The 16,876-nt window shown below is 40.8% G+C and overlaps 1 protein-coding gene across 3 annotated transcripts in view; it reads left to right on the top strand.

Moving 5' to 3' along the window:
- Positions 1–16,876, top strand: part of fyco1a (FYVE and coiled-coil domain autophagy adaptor 1a) — a 244,449-nt gene that overhangs the window by 112,527 nt on the left and 115,046 nt on the right. For all 3 annotated transcript variants that reach the window (XR_010020753.1, XR_010020754.1, XM_063069670.1), the window contains exon 14: positions 5,354–5,501. Coding sequence is in view for 1 of the 3 variants with exons in the window: in XM_063069670.1 (XP_062925740.1) it covers positions 5,354–5,501 (148 nt within the window). In the remaining 2 variants the exon portion in view is untranslated. The remainder of the gene's footprint in view (positions 1–5,353; positions 5,502–16,876) is intronic.

Below are 16,876 nucleotides of genomic sequence, written 5' to 3'. Positions count from 1 at the left end.
CAACTGTAGGTACAGAGGAAATGTTAGGGTTAAGTCTTTTACGCAGAGAGTGGTGAGTGCATGGAACGGGCTGCCGGTGACAGTGGTGGGGGCGGATACAATAGGGTCTTTTTAGAGACTCCTGGGTAGGTACATGGAGCTTAGAAAAATAGAGGGCTATGGGTAACCCTAGGTAATGTCTTTGGTAAGGACATGTTCGGCACAGGTTTGTGGGCTGAATGGCCTGTATTGTGCTGTAGGTTTTCTCTGTATCTATGTTTCTAATCAGTGATACAGCTGACCAGCTAACACTTCAAGCGCTTTCAGTTTTTATTCCAATTTATTAGCACCTACTGGGAAATTCGCATAGAAGAGCCTTTCACAGTAAAGTAAGACAGAACTATACCCAATCATTCTGTTCTCTATCATCAGGAAAATAATGGAGATATCATCGATAATGTTAGCAAAGAGCACTTAACCATCTGATGGCCAGTTTTGATTACTAATTACTGAGAAACAGTTTTGGTTTTCTGAGGTCTCCGTCACATCCTTGGTTCAAACATGAAACCAGAAACTGAATGGGAGAAGTGAGACTTTAAGGCAGTATTTGACCTGGTTGTGGGACAGAAAAATGTTGGAAGGTAGAGATCAATTACACACTCCCAAGGCATCATTTAGGTAGTGTCCTATGTTCAATAGTTTTCAGCTGCTTTATCAATTATCTTTCTTCTAGTATAATGTTAGAATTGGGGATGTTTGCTGATAATTGCACAATGCTCAGATATGTTTGCAACTCCTCAGGAAATGTGTACAGCATGATAGCATTTGGACATCAGCTGATCAGTGGCAAGTAATGTTAGTGGCACAGAATTACAGAGTCAATTATAATTTCAAATAAGTTGAATCTAGCCATATTCTCTTACCATTCACTGATTTTGTCATTGTCAATGCTGGAACATTAACATAGAATCGTAAAGTCATGGGACTATAGCACAGAAATATGTCTCTGGGTTCACCATGTTCATGTTGATATTTTTGTTCATCTCCACTTAATCTATTGCTCACAACATTCTTCCATGCTTTGCCTATCTAAAGGTCTTAATAAATAATCAGAGCATCTAGTTTACCAGAAACTTAAGTGGACCATATTGCAAACATTGTAACCGTAAAAGTAGGTCAGTGGTTTAGTAGCTTGCCACAAGTGCCTCATCTCCTGACAGTCCACAGCTTTTGAACCATTTACTGCTACACATTTGCAGTACCTAGTAAATGTGGCTGGTTCTGTCAGAACAAAGCAGCCTACTTGATTTGTAACTCATCCACCATTCATTTCCTGTAGGAGTCGTGCCGGATTCCGTGAAAGTTAACTTGCAGGTTGAGTCAGTGATATGCAAGGCAGATGCAATTTTAGCATTAATTTCAAGAATACTAGAATATAAAAGCAAGGATGTAATGCTGAAGCTTTATAAGGCATTGGTCAGATTATACTTGCAGTATTGTGAGTAGTTTTGGGCCCTAATCTAAGTGATGATGTTCTGGCATTTGAAAGGGTCCAGAGGATGTTTACGAGAATGATCCCAGGAATGAAGAAGGTAACATATGAGGAGCAGTTGATGGCTTTGGGCATGGACTTGCCGGAGATTAGAATAAGGTGGGGGGGGGTGTAGAATCTCATCGAAATCTATTGAATATGTCTTAGATACAGCAGATATACATTCCACCCCAGGCAGATGTGGAGTGTGCTCTGAACATACTGTAGTGTAATACAGAGGATGTTGTGATAAAAGATCAGATCAAACACCAGTACTGTGAGCAATATGATTTAACTTGCCGCAGTGTGGGGGGAGTTGCAGGGCCAGAGGATAATGGATTCAGTTCCACTAAATTCCGCTTTTGATGATGTGAATGCCAGTGAGACAGGCCAACAGCACAACATCTGAGGAAAATAAACAGAGATAAACTTTGCCAGCATGTGCAATAGTCCCCATCTCTATCAGCTGAAGATAAGAGGGAGAACAAGAAAATATCTTCCTGAACATGCCAACATCAGAAACTTGAGACCAGGTATCCGGAGGCTTTGCTCATTACAGCCGGGGACTTTAACCAGGCCAACCTCAGAAAGGCGCTGCCAAAGTTATACCAACATGTCTCCTGCCCCACTAGAGGCCCAAATATACTTGACCACTGCTACACAGCAGTCAAGGATGCCTACCGTTCCATCCCACAACCTCACTTTGGAAAATTGGACCATCAGGCCGTACTCCTCCTCCCAGCTTACAAACAGAAACTGAAGCAGGAGGTCACAGTGTCAAAAGTGGTGTCGCGTTGGACGGAGGAAACGGATGAGGTCCTCCGTGACTGCTTTGAATCGGTGGATTGGTTAGTATTCAAGGACTCGGCAGCTAACCTCAATGAGTATGCCTCAGCTGTCACGGACTTTATTTGGAAATGTACAGAGGACTCTGTGTCTCGCAAGATGATCCGGGTATCCCCTAACTGGAAACCTTGGATGAATTATGAGGTCAAGTCCCTTTTGAAGGCTAGAGCTGAGGCTTTTAGGTCCGAGAATACCAGTCGCTACATGGAATCCGGGCGTGAACTCCGGAAAGCATTAAGGGCGCGAAGAGGCAATATCGAGCCAAGTTGGAAGCCCAGGCTAACCAGAGGGATGCAGGTAGACTATGGTAGGGTCTAAATGAGATCACTGGGCACAAAGAAAAGGCTGCGAATATCAATAACTGTGGCACTTCTCTTCCTGACGAACTTAACGTATTCTATGCAAGATTCGAACAGAAGAGGAGCGTCCTGCTCCCTCCGGATGAACCGGACCTGGTGGCATCGAGATTCATCGTCACCTAGGAGGACGTTAGAAGGGCCTTCCAGAAGATAAGTCCAAGGAAGGCGACCGGCCCAGATGACATCCCGGGACGGGTTCTCCGGGCCTGTGCAAGCAAGCTAGCTGGAGTGTTTCCTGACATCTTCAACTCCTCCTTGCTTCAGTCTAAGATCCCCTTGTGTTTTAAGAAGGCAACGATAATCCCTGTGCCGAAGAAGAGCAAGGTGGCATACCTGAATGACTATCGACCTGTGGCTCTGACAACAATTGCTACGAAGTGCTTCGAACAATTGGTTATGGCACACATCAACCACAGCCTACCGGTCAACCTCGACGCTTTGCAATTCGCCTACCAGAGCAACAGGTCAACAGCAGATGCCATCTCTTTGGCCCTACACTCCTCCTTAGAACACCTGGAGAATAAAGACGCATGCATCCTTTTCATTGACTACAGCTCTGCCTTTAATACCATCATTCTAAATAAACTGATTCCTAAGCTCCGGAACCTGGGCCTTAGCACTCAGAGCTGCAGCTGGATCTTCAACTTCCTCACAGACAGGACCCAGGCTGTAAAAATAGGGGACAAGCTCTCCTCTACAATCACTCCGAGCACTGGTGCCCCACAAAGCTTTGTACTCAGCCCCCTGCTGTACTCACTGTACACCCATGATTGTGTAGCCAAGTTTCCATTGTACTCAATATATAAGTTTGCTGATGACACAACAATTGTAGGCCGTATCTCGGATAATGATGAGTTTGAGTACAGAAAGGAAATTAAGAACCTGGTGGCATGGTGCGAAGACAATAACCTATCCCTCAACGTCAGCCAGACGAAAGAATTGGTTGTTGACTTCAGAAGGAGTAGCGGACCGCACAACCCAACTTACATCGGTGGTGCTCAAGTGGAACAGGTCAAAAGCTTTAAGTTCCTCGGGGTCAATATCACAAATGACCCGACTTGGTCCAACCAAGCAGAGTCCACTGCCAAGAAGGCCCACCAGCGCCTTTACTTTCTGAGAAATCTAAAGAAATTAGGCCTGTCCCCTAAAACCCTCACTAATTTTTATAGATGCACCGTAGAAAGCATTCTCCTCGGGTGCATCACAACCTGGTATGGAAGTTGTCCAGTTCAAGACCGGAAGAAGCTGCAGAAGATCGTGAACACAGCCCAACACATCACACAAACCAATCTTCCGTCCTTGGACTCACTTTACACAGCACGCTGTCGGAGCAGTGCTGCCAGGATAATCAAGGACACGACCCACCCAGCCAACACACTTTTCGTCCCTCTTCCCTTGGGGAGAAGGCTCAGGTGCTTGAAGACTCGTACGGCCAGATTTGGGAACAGCTTCTTTCCAACTGTGATAGGACTGCTGAACGGATCCTGACCCAGATCTGGGCCGTACTCTCCAAATATCCGGTCCTGCCTCTCGTTTTTTTGCACTACCTTACTTTCCCTTTTCTATTTTCTATTTATGATTTATAATTTAAATTTTTAATATTTACTATCGATTTGTAATCCAGGGAGCGTGAAGCGCAGAATCAAATATCGCTGTGATGATTGTACGCTCTAGTATCAATTGTTTGGCAACAATAAAATAAAGTATAGAGAGAATATTTCGGAAAGTGGGGGAGTCCAGAACCAGAAGGCAAAACCTCAGAATACAAGTATGTCCTTTTAGAACAGAGATGAAGAGAAATTTCTTAAGCCAGAGGGTGGTGAATCTATGGATTTCATTGTCACTGATGGTTGAGATTACAGCAGAGAGTTTTCTTACTGCTGCTTCTGAGAGGCAGTAAATATTTTCCCTGCCAACAAAGCTTAGTTACCAAAAGCCTTGAACAATTAAAAAAAGCAGGATTTCAAGTCAGTGGGTCAGGTGGAGTGGTCATTGTTAGGACCAGAATGAATTGAGCATGACTGGAAAGTAATTATGCTTGGATGTAACATATTTAGATGGCAGTGAGCAATTGTAAATGGAAATATAGAGCAATATTGATCATGTAGATAAAGAATTTCAGTAGGATTGTTCAGAGAAGATAAAACTACAGGTAAAATTAAGGAATCTGAGCAGCAGTTTGGGGTTGTGTAAACATAAACTAACATTGTTGATTTAGTGGGGAGATATAAAAACACCAATATCAGAGATATCTCTAACAATAACAATATTTCAGCTGGAAATTTTGATTCTCACAGGTGGGAATAAGCCAAGGTTTGGTATCTGATATTTCCTTTGAAGAGGAGGTATGCAACCAGAGATTATAGTCTCAGTAAGGAAATGATGATGATAATGGAAATGCCTTCACTCAATGTGTTAAGAATTTTTGGAGTTTTCAATCCTGGAAGAATCTATATTTTTCTTCAGAATCATATTAAAGCTGGAAGTCTCAAATGGATGGTATTCTGTGAAAGGAATAGATTTCATGGTTATTTTTGGTTTCTCATCTCACTTTTCTGTTCTTCACAACCTGCCATAGTCCATTGCTTGCTTATTTAATTTGTAAATTTAAGGCTAACTCCAGTTTTGGCTCTTGCAGGAAGTTTCACCAAACCAGATGATGCAGCCTTTGATATTATCACGGATGAAGAGATCAATGAAATTGAAGACAATGATTGTTCTTTGGAATTCACGAACCAAATTAGCTCTAATCTTCCAGAGTCAACACTTCAAGATGATCCATCTCTGTGAGTAAATGCCCCATAATTTACCATTCTTGCCAAGTAAAACAACATTGTAGCACTATTGTATTGTAATAATTGGTCCTGAACTGGTTATTTGTCAACACCACTTGCCACTGGCCTTAAAGATTTTTTCAACTGAAGGCCTGGTATTCATAATGGAAACCTATGAAACATCATTTGTTGCAGGGATCGGTTGAGGGGATTTCTAGCATAATGTGATCAAGTCAAGTAGCCTGTCAAAATAAATAACTCATAGACAATAAAAGGAATGACAATAGGCAACTATTAACACTTGAATATTTTATGGAATATTACAAGACTGGAACATGCACAGATGCAAATTTCATAATAGATAAAATGCAAATGTTTAAAATTATGAGAGATTTTATATGAAGTTAAAATTTATATCTAGTAACTTCATTATCTATGGTCTGAATGTTTATTAAGTCATGCCTTAAACTTCCATCAAAATACCACAAATCATGTGAAATGAACTACATGATTTTGAGAGGTGAGACTAGTATATCAGTAAAGCTTTTGTGAATTCATATGAATTTGGTTCATTTTGTTGGAAAGGTTGTTTACAGCAGAGCTTGTGGAGGAAGGATGGATCACTGACAGAAACTTGTATTTTCAGTTAAAGTTATGCACATCAAGAATCACTGAAATTGCTGATTTTTTTTATTATCACTACAAATAATACTGAATGGCTGTTAATTTTACCACCATTTTGTTAACAACCTCTAGACTGTGTTTCATAAATGCTTATCAAAGACTATATAGCAAGTGTTTGTGCTTTGGACCATTATGCTACCAACACATTAAGTCTGTTTAACATCAGTTATTCCAAAATAGTACTTCAGCATAAAATACAACCCTTCCTGTGAAAAGTTTAAAAAAGATAGTATTTTGGACATGAGGCAAGAATAATGTGTTAAACCAATTATTAATTGATGTAAGTGTAAAATATTCCTTCTGAACTGATTCAAAAATATTCATTCAAGCAACTGAAGAAGAATACTGCATCTGAGAAAATACTAAAATATTTAAAATTCATAAAGGCTCAAATTGGTCAATCAGAAGATAAGCTTTTTAGTGTTTTCACATAAACTAAATGTAATAATAGTCCTGACGAAGGGTCTCGGCCTGAAACGTCGACTGTACCTCTTCCTATAGATGCTGCCTGGCCTGCTGCATTCCGCCAGCATTTTGTGTGTGTTGCTTGTAATAATATCTCACCTAGGTTATGTACTGAGAAGTAATGTGCAGAACTGACAAGTAGGGTAAACAATGAATTATAGTCAGGCTATAAAATATCCATAACCTTGGTTACTTCACTTACAGCACAGTCTCCATGAACCTACATCAATGAAAGTACAACTTTTACCAAAAATAAAATCAATTTCTTACTAATATTTGGTATGAAATCTGTTAAAATACAGTGCTTTGAAAAAGTATTCAGCTCCCACAACTGTTTTCACATTTTACTGTCTCATTTTCTAAATTTTATATATATTGAAGTTTTTTTGAGCTCATTTACAAATCAAAAGTAAAATTCCAAAATCTGTCAACAATTTGGTAAAAATTAAAAACCAAAATTGTGAGTCTGAAAAGGTATTCATTCCCTTTATAATCACTACTATAATGCAATATTACACAAGTGCAATACTGTATATTGTGTTAACAACTCACCAAATTTGTTGATATAGAAAATTGGAGGATTAACTGCAGAGAGACTTAGATAGTTTAGGGAAATGGGCAAAGAAGTGGCAAATGAAATACAATGTTGGAAAGTGTATGGTCATGCACTTTGGTGGAAGAAATAGATGGGCAGACTATTATTTAGATGGGGAGAGAATTCAAAATGCAGAGATTCAGAGGGATTTGGGAGTCCTTGTGCAGGAAACCCTAAAGGTTAACCTCCAGGTTGAGTTGGTGGTGAAGAAGGCGAATGCAATGCTGGTATTCATTCCTAGAGGTATAGAATATAAGAGCAAGGATGTGAAGTTAAGGCTGTATAAGGCACTCATGAGACCACACATCAAAGGTTCAAAGGTCCAATTTAATGTCAGAGAAAGGTACACAATATACATCCTGAAATGCTTTTTCTTCACAAACATCCACAAAAACAGAGAAGTGCCCCAAAGAATGAGCAACAGTTAAACGTGAGAACCCCAAAGTCCCTACCCAGTTCCCCCATCCCGCGCATAAGCAGCAGCAAGCACTGATCCCCCCTCCCCCCACCAGCAAAAAAAAGCGCATCGGCACTGTCACCAAGCCCAACCGTGTGCATTCCCACAAAGAGCCGAAGCCTGAGTGTAACTCCAGGTCAAGGTCTTCAATAGAACCCTGAAAGGGAGAAATAAAGATATTAAAGCTGGAAATAGAGCTGCTTCCAGAGATGCAACCAAAGGAGTCGCCATTAGGCGCCATTAACCCTCCTTGGAGTATTGCGTGGAGATTTGGGCTCCTTAGTTTAGAAAGGATATACTGACATTGGAGAGGGTTCAGAGAAGATTAACGAGAATGATTCCAGGAATGAAAGGTTTTCTGTGTGAGGAACGTCTGGTAGCTCTTGGGCTGTATTCCCTGGAGTTCAGGAGAATGAGGGGGGATCTCATAGAAACATTCCAAATGTTAAAAGCCCTGAATGTTAAGAGAGCACGACTTCAGGATTAAAGGATGTCCATTTAGAACAGAGATGCGGAGAAATTACTTTAGTCAGAGGGTAGTAAATTGGTGGAATTTGTTGCCAGAAGCGGCTGTGGAGGCCAAGTCTATGGGTGTATTTAAGGCAGAGATAGATAGGTTCTTGATTAGCCAGGGCATGAAAGGGTATGGGGAGCAGGCAGGGGTGTGGAGATGACGGCGGAGCAGACTTGACGGGCTGAATGGCGTACTTCTGCTCCTATATCTTATGGTCTTAAATACCCCCTCTCTCTCTAAAAGTCCAAGTGTATTGTAGATTTTCAACAGATCAAACCAAAATGAAGACAAAAGAACATTCAGGGCAAGTTAGGGAAATGGTACTAGAGAAGCACAAATCTGAGGAAGGGTAGAAGACCATCTCAAAGGCACTGACATACTGTACCTCTGACCTTAGGGCAGCCCATCGTAAAAAGGTGGAAAAATATTAAACCACCGTTCTTGTAAGAGAGATACTGTGAGGCCAACAGTCTTTCTGAGAGAGCTGCCGAAGTCAGTGGCTGCAGCTAGAGATGAAGTTCATGGCTCCACAATCTCTAAGGCCTTGCACAACAAGGGTATTTATGGAAAAGTGGCAAAGAAGAAGCCCTGGCGAAAGAAAACATATTCTTTCCTAGAAAGACTTTGCAAAATGTCACTTAGAAGATACTGTAAAGATGTGGAAGAAGGTCTTGTGGTTGGATGAGACTAAGATGGAACTTTCTGGCCTCTACACTAAGCTGTATGTGTGGCGTAAATGTGATACTGAACATTAGCAAGGCAACACTATCCCTACTAAAGTATGATGCAAGTAGCATCATGCTATGGGGATACTTTTCAGCAGCAGGGACTGGAAATCTGGTCAGGAATGATGGAAAGATGAATGCTTCTAAGTACAGAGAGATTCTGGATAAAAACTTGTTAGGCTCTGCTAGAAAGCTTAAACTGGTGAGGAATTTCATCTTTCAGTAGGACAACGAAGCAAAGCACATTGCCAGAGCAACAATGGAGTGGCTTCAAATGAAGTAGATTGATGTCCTTGAGTGGCCAATTTAGAGTCCTGACCTTGACCTGAACATCTCTGGCAAGACCTCAAATTGCTGTCCACCGCCACTCCCTGACTAGCCTGGCACAGCTTGAGCAATCTTACAGCGAGGAATGGGCAAATCCTGTTCTATCACATTGTTCAAAGCAAATAGAGACTTATCCAAAGATTTGTAAGAGGTGTACTGAGAAGAGGTGTACTTCTGAACTGCTGACATTTTGGATTTTGAATTTTTAGTTTTCATGCTTTAGAATTTTCCCTGTGTTTTGGACTCTACTGTGAAAAAAGGAGCATTTGATTCACAAATAAAAAATCTCTGTTAAATTGATCAATATCACTGGATGTAACACTCATTTATGTCTGGACAAAGGGTTGGGGGCTGAAAAGTTTTACAGGGTTTTGTTGCGTGAATGAAGTCACCGGAGAAAAGTACTGGTAGATACAAAGCAGCTTCTTCATTCGACAAAACAAGGTACAGCAGGCATCATACGGAGATGCTTTTGGATGAAAGGTCTGCGGGCCCAATGTGAGGCTCGATTTTTTTTGTGCCAAACATCGAAGGACAACTCCATATTTACAATGTATGGACAATGCTTTCTTTGAAACTACTTATAAACTTAACACCTCCCAATTTGCACGCACACCACAAACATCCAAATGAATTTTAATCAGCATTGTCTGGTCTGGGATTCACAACTTTTAGCAACCTATTGTTCAGAACTGCACTCCAAATTAAATCCACAATATATATTCTGATGTGAACACTGGTAGCCAAAGTCATTTGCTAAATGTAAATGTGCTAAACCCAAAAATCACCCTAACACAGGTTACTGTATTATCTTAATCCAGTGATAGTGTTTTGTATGGTAAACTATGTGTATGCTGTATTACTGTGTATCACCAAGATTAACGTGTGTTTACATCTGGAGACTGTTATATGACCACTGTTTCATTTACTTTGGGTGTCACTTTAAAACTTGGATGAGGCGGGACTATGACGTCAGTTTAACAACATGCGTTGGACCGTTGGGATTTTTCAGGAGTAAGGAGAGAGAGATAGAGAGAGAGCTGTCAGGATTTCAGCTTGCTACGATATGGGTAAAGCCTGATACTTTGCCATGCCCAAAGGATTGGGTTGATTAATGGCACATCATGCACATTGGATGTGTGACTGTCACTTCGTATGATCCATATGTGGATTTTTTTGGAGTATCCTGTGGTGACCACTCTTGTTAACCCTTACCTGGATTCGGGTGTGCTATGTGGTAACCACTTGTGCAAAGGGATATTCTGTGACTGTCACCTTGGGATATTTCTACGTGGATTTTGGAACGACTCAACGGATAAGATCTTCGGCGACTGTTACTTTGTTTTCCTAGCATAGAACCTGTAGAATTCTTTGTAATCACCTTCTCTCTACATTTTAACGTGGATTTACAAATCTCTCCCCTCATTTATTTCGTGGATTACTGGACCTTTCTACTTTGCCATCTTAAGACTTTAAGAACTGTTCCTAAGCTTAACAGTTAGGGAGCCACCCACACATATAACACTGTTAACTTCTGTTTATTTTGTTTAATCTCTTACATTTTTGAGTAGATACTAATAAAGATAGTGGTTTTAACATTAAAACCTGACTCAATTTGTGATCTATTGCTGCTGGTTCGTAATAGTTATAACGTGAAATTGAATTTACTATTTACAAAGTCTTTACAAAGATTCCAACTGGAGGAGAAACAAAAAAGATGAAGTGTTTAGAAAATAAATATATGGCACAAGCAATGGAGGTATAGAATGGTGTCAGGGATCATGTACGTTATTTGACCCATTCTTGATGGCTCATACAGCATACAAGGAATGCTCCTTTGCTTCATATTTTAGATTATTTCAGCTGCTGTGTGTCTTCAAGGATATTCTGTTTTTATTTTATTGATATCTGTACTCATTCCAGGAGACAAGCACCTTTAACAAAATCAGACAATGCAAGATTACTCAAACATCCCATGCATCAGGTTGCAATATAGTATTCATAAGATAAATTTTGAAGAAAATAAACTCTGAAAATAATGGTTTGTAATAACATGTCAGTAAAAAGTGAATTGTTACACGAGTTGAACACCTGAGTGGATAATTAAAAGATATTTTGGAGTAGAGTATTAAAAGTTTCCTGAATGTTGTTGTAGGAAGATATCCAGGGAGATTAACTCAGCTGGGCAAAAAGTGATGCATTCAATATTATGAAAAGAGAAAAATATTCAAAGAGGTAGAACAAACAGAGGACAACTGGAGTAGTTTTAGCTGGATTTAATTGTAGCATCGAAATTTTTTGAAGGACGTGAGAGAAATAGAGATTCTAGAAATTATATTTCATGCTTTTGTTGCGTTAGGATCTGTATGTGGGCAGTTGAGTACCATTTTTTAAAAGTGTCATGGACAGTCTTGTAAGCCTCAAGCAATTGGATTAATACATGTGGTAGGGAGCACATTTCAATTTTTAATGTAATTTCGTAGTATCTAGATGTAGCGAAAGTTGGCTTGTAAAAGGAGACAACATAAATATATGAAAGGAAGATTCAGTTTCACAGTTATATGGATCTTTGAGAAAATGACAAAAATAATGGAGGGATGAATGCTAATCTTGGCATTGGCATGTCTGTGTCCTACTTCCACTAAAGTTCTGCAGGATAGGGAGATATAACAAGGTGGGTGGTACATTGTTGGTATCTTGTGCACTCTTTCCATTGTTTATGTGTTGTATTTCTGTATATGCTCCTGTTCTATAAACCTCAAGTGCTCAATGCCTTTCTGGCTACTACCTTTTCTATTTTGAGTAGTCACAGGCTTGGATTTCCATATAGGAATGTTACATTTCTGCAAGATGACATTTTCCTTATCGTCCTGGCAATTTCTTTACAAAATGGGACTTGTGTGTCGTCGGGGAGGCCGGAAAATCTTTCACTGTCGGCCTGAAGACCCAAGGTCTTTGCGATCTTCGGACACAGAGCTCGAAAAAAAGCGACGAATGGGACTTTTAACATTGTAAACCAGCGGGTTGTTGTTCTGTCTCCCGCTCTTTGTGAAAATGGGGGGACACCTCCCTCTCCCTAATTAGGGAGAGAAAGAAAACCTGTGGTTTGTCAAATGTCAGATGAAATGCGAAGCCTTTGGGGTAAATAGGGGCCGTGGACAATTCTGATTTGATGGAGATGGACATGAAAGCACAGAGGAACATCTGGAAGAATTTCTGAAATGCTTGTTCGCTGCTGTCGTTACCGCGCGGTCGGGAATCTTTCAGAGGGTAGGCCTCAAAATCCCCGGCTTTGCCTGCTGTTGGCGACCGAGAAGGAGGTTGAATCATTCGGATGGAGATGGCGCTCAGTACTCGGTGTCGGAGGGCTGATCAGAGTTCGAAGTTTTCGGATGACTCAGAGTCGGACCATGGTTGAGTATGGCAGGGAGAGTTTTTCTTCCTTCTGTCCGTCTGCGTGAGATGTGGGACATTTGAGAGAATTTGAACTTTTACTGTGCTCATGGAGTTCTTCATCAAGTTATGCTATTGTTGCACTGTTGTAACTATATGTTATAATTAAGTGGTTTTGTTAGTTTTTTTCAGTCTTGGTTTGTCCTGTGTTTTGTGATATCACACCGGAGAAATATTGTATCATTTCTTAATACATGCATTACTAAATGACAATAAAAGAGGACTGCGTGTCTTCATAATCTAACTTTGGTCTGTCTTTACTATTGCTTAGCACACAGTTGGGCTCGGTGATGGTACCGATGTGCTTTTTTTTGCTGGTGGGAGAGGGGATCGTTGCTTGTGGCCGCTTACGCGCGGAAGGGAGGAACTGGGGAGGGACTTTGAGATTCTTACATTTAACTGTCTTTCATTCTTTGGGGCACTTCTCTGTTTTCGTGGATGTTTGCGAAGAAAAAACATTTCAGGATGTATATTGTATACATTTCTCTGACATTAAATTTGACCTTTGAACCTTTGAATAGAAAGTTTTTCTTTCAGGTCCTGAAGAGCTTTTTATACACAGCTTTGAGATTCATTTTCTTGTGGCATACTCAATAAATCTAATCTATAATAACCGTAACAGAATCAATAAAAGACTGCCCAACTCCGGTGTTCAGCCAGTGTGCAAAAGACAACAAACTCTGCAAATACAAAAAGAAAGAAATTATAATAATAAATAAGCAATACATATCGAGAACATGAGATGAAGAGTCATTGAAAGTTAGTTCATTGGTTGTGAGAACATTTCAGTGAATGGGCAAGTGAAGTTGAGTAAAGTTATCCCCTTTGGTTCAAGAGATGATGTTTGAGAGGTAGGTCCAGTCCTAAAGAAGGGTCTTGGCTCAAAACATCAACTGTTTATTCATTTCCTTAGATGCTGCCTGACCTGCTGAGTTCCTCCAGCATTTTGTGAGTGTTGCTCTGGATTTCCAGCATCTGCAGAATATATTGTGTTTTCTTTCAGGAATTGGATGGCAGCATGCAGAATATGGGGGTGCCTATTGGAGCTGGTTGAGTGATATGAGACCTGGTACTATAAGTGTTAGCTTAGGGGTGGATATTGATGTTGACATTGATGTGTTTGTCTTGCTGATCGATTCCGAGGAAACTATGGTGATGATACTTTCTTATTGCTTTGAGATATCTGTTTTTCATGTCTCTAAATATGGAGGAAGTCAGGAATCACTACAGCACTTAGTGCAGGGTTTGAAGTTGTAATCTTCAAACATTCTTTTCTCCAGTTAGCATAAGGTTGTGCAGATGGACTGGAGGTAATGATAAGGTTCCTCTCTTAGGTCTACTATTATTGAGAGGTGGATCCTATAATATGGAAAGTGGTCTACATTTCCAGAGCATTATTATGGTTGGATAATGTTATGCAGTTGGAGCAGGTTAGCAGATGATCTTTATTTTCTTAAGGTCCAGTGTAAGGTGTGTACAGACACATGCCATGTTGAAGGGGTGAATGATAACTTGGAAAATGGTGTTTGAATGAGTTAGAGTCACACAACATGGAAACAGACCCTTTGCCAATCAAGACACCTATCTAAACTAGTCACGGACAAATGGTGAGGCTTTTTGATGATGAAATTTGCCTTCTTGAGGCAGTGCTTCCTATAGATTACTACCAATGGTGAGGAGAGATGTGCTTTTGATGTGTTTGGTAAAGACCACTACAATCTGCAGCTTCTTATGTTCCTGCGCCTTAGAATTTCCCTACCAGACATATTGCAACAGTACATCTGTCAAATTTAGAGTATTCGGTGGCAAGTTGCACCTCCTTAGCCTCCTAAGAAAATACGTAAATATGCTAGCACACTTTCCTTATAATTGCATCTGTGTGCTGTGCTCAGAAAACATCGTCCAATAGACAATAGACAATAGATGCAGGAGTAGGCCATTCAGCCCTTCGAGCCAGTACCACCATTCACTGTGATCATGGCTGATCATCCACAATCAGTACCTTTTTCCTGCCTTCTCCCGATATCCCTTGACTCCACTATCTTTAAGAGCTCCATTTAACTCTTTCTTGAAAGAATCCAGAGAATTGGCCTCCACTGCCTTCTGAGGCAGAGCATTCCACAGAACCACAACCCTCTGTGTGAGAAAGTTTTTCCACAACTCTGTTCTAGATGGTCTACCCCTTATTCTTAAACTGTGGCCTCTGGTTCTGGACTCCCCCAACATCAGGAACATGTTTCCTGCCTCTAGTGTGTCCAACCCCTTAATAATCTTATATGTTTCAATCAGATCCCCTCTCATCCTTCTAAATTCCAGTGTATACAAGCCCAGTCGCTCCAATCTTTCAACATATGACAGTCCTGCCATCCCAGGAATTAACCTCGTGAACCTACGCTGCACTCCCTCAATAGCTAGAATGTCCTTCCTCAAAATTGGAGACCAAAACTGTACACAATACTCCAGGTGTGGTCTCACCAGGGCCCTGTACAAATGCAGAAGGACCTCTTTGCTCCTGTACTCAATTCCCCTTGTTACCAAGGCCAGCATACCATTAGCTTTCTTCACTGCCTGCTGTACCTGCATGCTTACTTTCAGTGACTGATAAACAAGGACACCTAGATCTCGTTGTACTTCCCCTTTTCCTAACTTGACACCATTCAGATAGTAATCTGCCTTCCTGTTCTTGCCACCAAAGTGGATAACCTCACATTTAACCACATTAAACTGCATCTGCCCACTCACCCAACCTGTCCAAGTCACCCTGCATTCTCATAACATCCTCTCATTTCACACTGCCACCCACTTGTGTGTCATCTGCAAATTTGCTAATGTTACTTTTAATCCCTTCATCTAAATCATTAATGTATATTGTAAATAGCTGCTGTTCTAGCACCGAGCCTTGCAGTACCCCACTAGTCACTGCCTGCCATTCTGAATATGACCTATTAATCCCTACTCTTTCTTTCCTGTCTGCCAACCAATCTTCTATCCATGTCAGTCCCTACCCCCAATACCATTTGCTCTAATTTTGCCCACTAACCTCCTATGTGGGACCTTATCAAAGGCTTTCTGAAAGTCCAGGTACACTACATCCACTGGCTTTCCCATGTCCAATTTCATAGTTACATTCTCAAAAAATACTAGAAAATTAGTCAAGCATGATTTCCCCTTCGTAAATCCATGCTTACTCGGACCTATCCTGCTACTGCTATCCAAATATGCCGCTATTTCATCTTTTATAATTGATTCCAGCATCTTCCCCACCACTGATGTCAGACTAACTGGTCTATAATTGCCTGTTTCTCTCTCCCTCCTTTCTTAAAAAGTGGGATGACATTAACTACCCTCCAATCCGCAGGAACTGATCCTGAATCTATAGAACATTGGAAAATGATTACCAATGTGCCAACGATTTTTAGAGCCACATCCTTAAGTACCCTGGGATGCAAACCATCAGGCCCTGGGAATTTATCAGCCTTCACTCCCATCAGTTTACCCAACACTATTTTCTGCCTGATGCGAATTTCCTTCAGTTCTTCTGTTAGCCTAGGTCCTCTGGCCACTATTACATCTGGGAGATTGCGTCTTCCCTAACGAAGACAGATCCAAAGTACCTGTTCAGCTCATCTGCCATTTCCTTGTTCCCCATAATAATTTTACCCGTTTCTGTCATCAAGGACCCAACTTTGGTCTGAACTAATTTTTTCCTCTTCACATACCTAAAGAAGCTTTTACTATCCTCCTTTATATTCTTGGCTAGCTTACCTTTGTACCTCATCTTTTCCCCCCGTATTGCCTTTTTAGTTATCTTCTGTTGTTCCTTAAAAGTCTCCCAATCCTCTGACTTCCTGCTCATCCTTGCTATGTTATACTTCCTCTCTTATATTTTTATACTGTCCTTGACTTCCCTTGTCATCCACGGTCATCCATTACTCCCCTTAGAATCTTTCTTCCTCTTTGGAATGAACTGATCCTGCATCCTCTGTATTATTCCCAGAAATACCTGCCATTGTTGTTCCACTGTCATCCCTGCTAAGGTATCTTTCCAGTCAACTTTGGCCAGCTCCTCCCTCATGAGTCCATAGTCCCCTTTGTTGAACTGTAATACTAACACTTCCAATCTTCCATTCTCCCTCTCAAATTGTAGATCAAAACTTATTATATTAT

The sequence above is a fragment of the Mobula hypostoma genome, chromosome 17 (genome assembly GCF_963921235.1).
Source record: "Mobula hypostoma chromosome 17, sMobHyp1.1, whole genome shotgun sequence".
Lineage (NCBI taxonomy): Eukaryota > Metazoa > Chordata > Chondrichthyes > Myliobatiformes > Myliobatidae > Mobula > Mobula hypostoma.
This window is presented reverse-complemented; position numbering and strand designations above follow the sequence as displayed.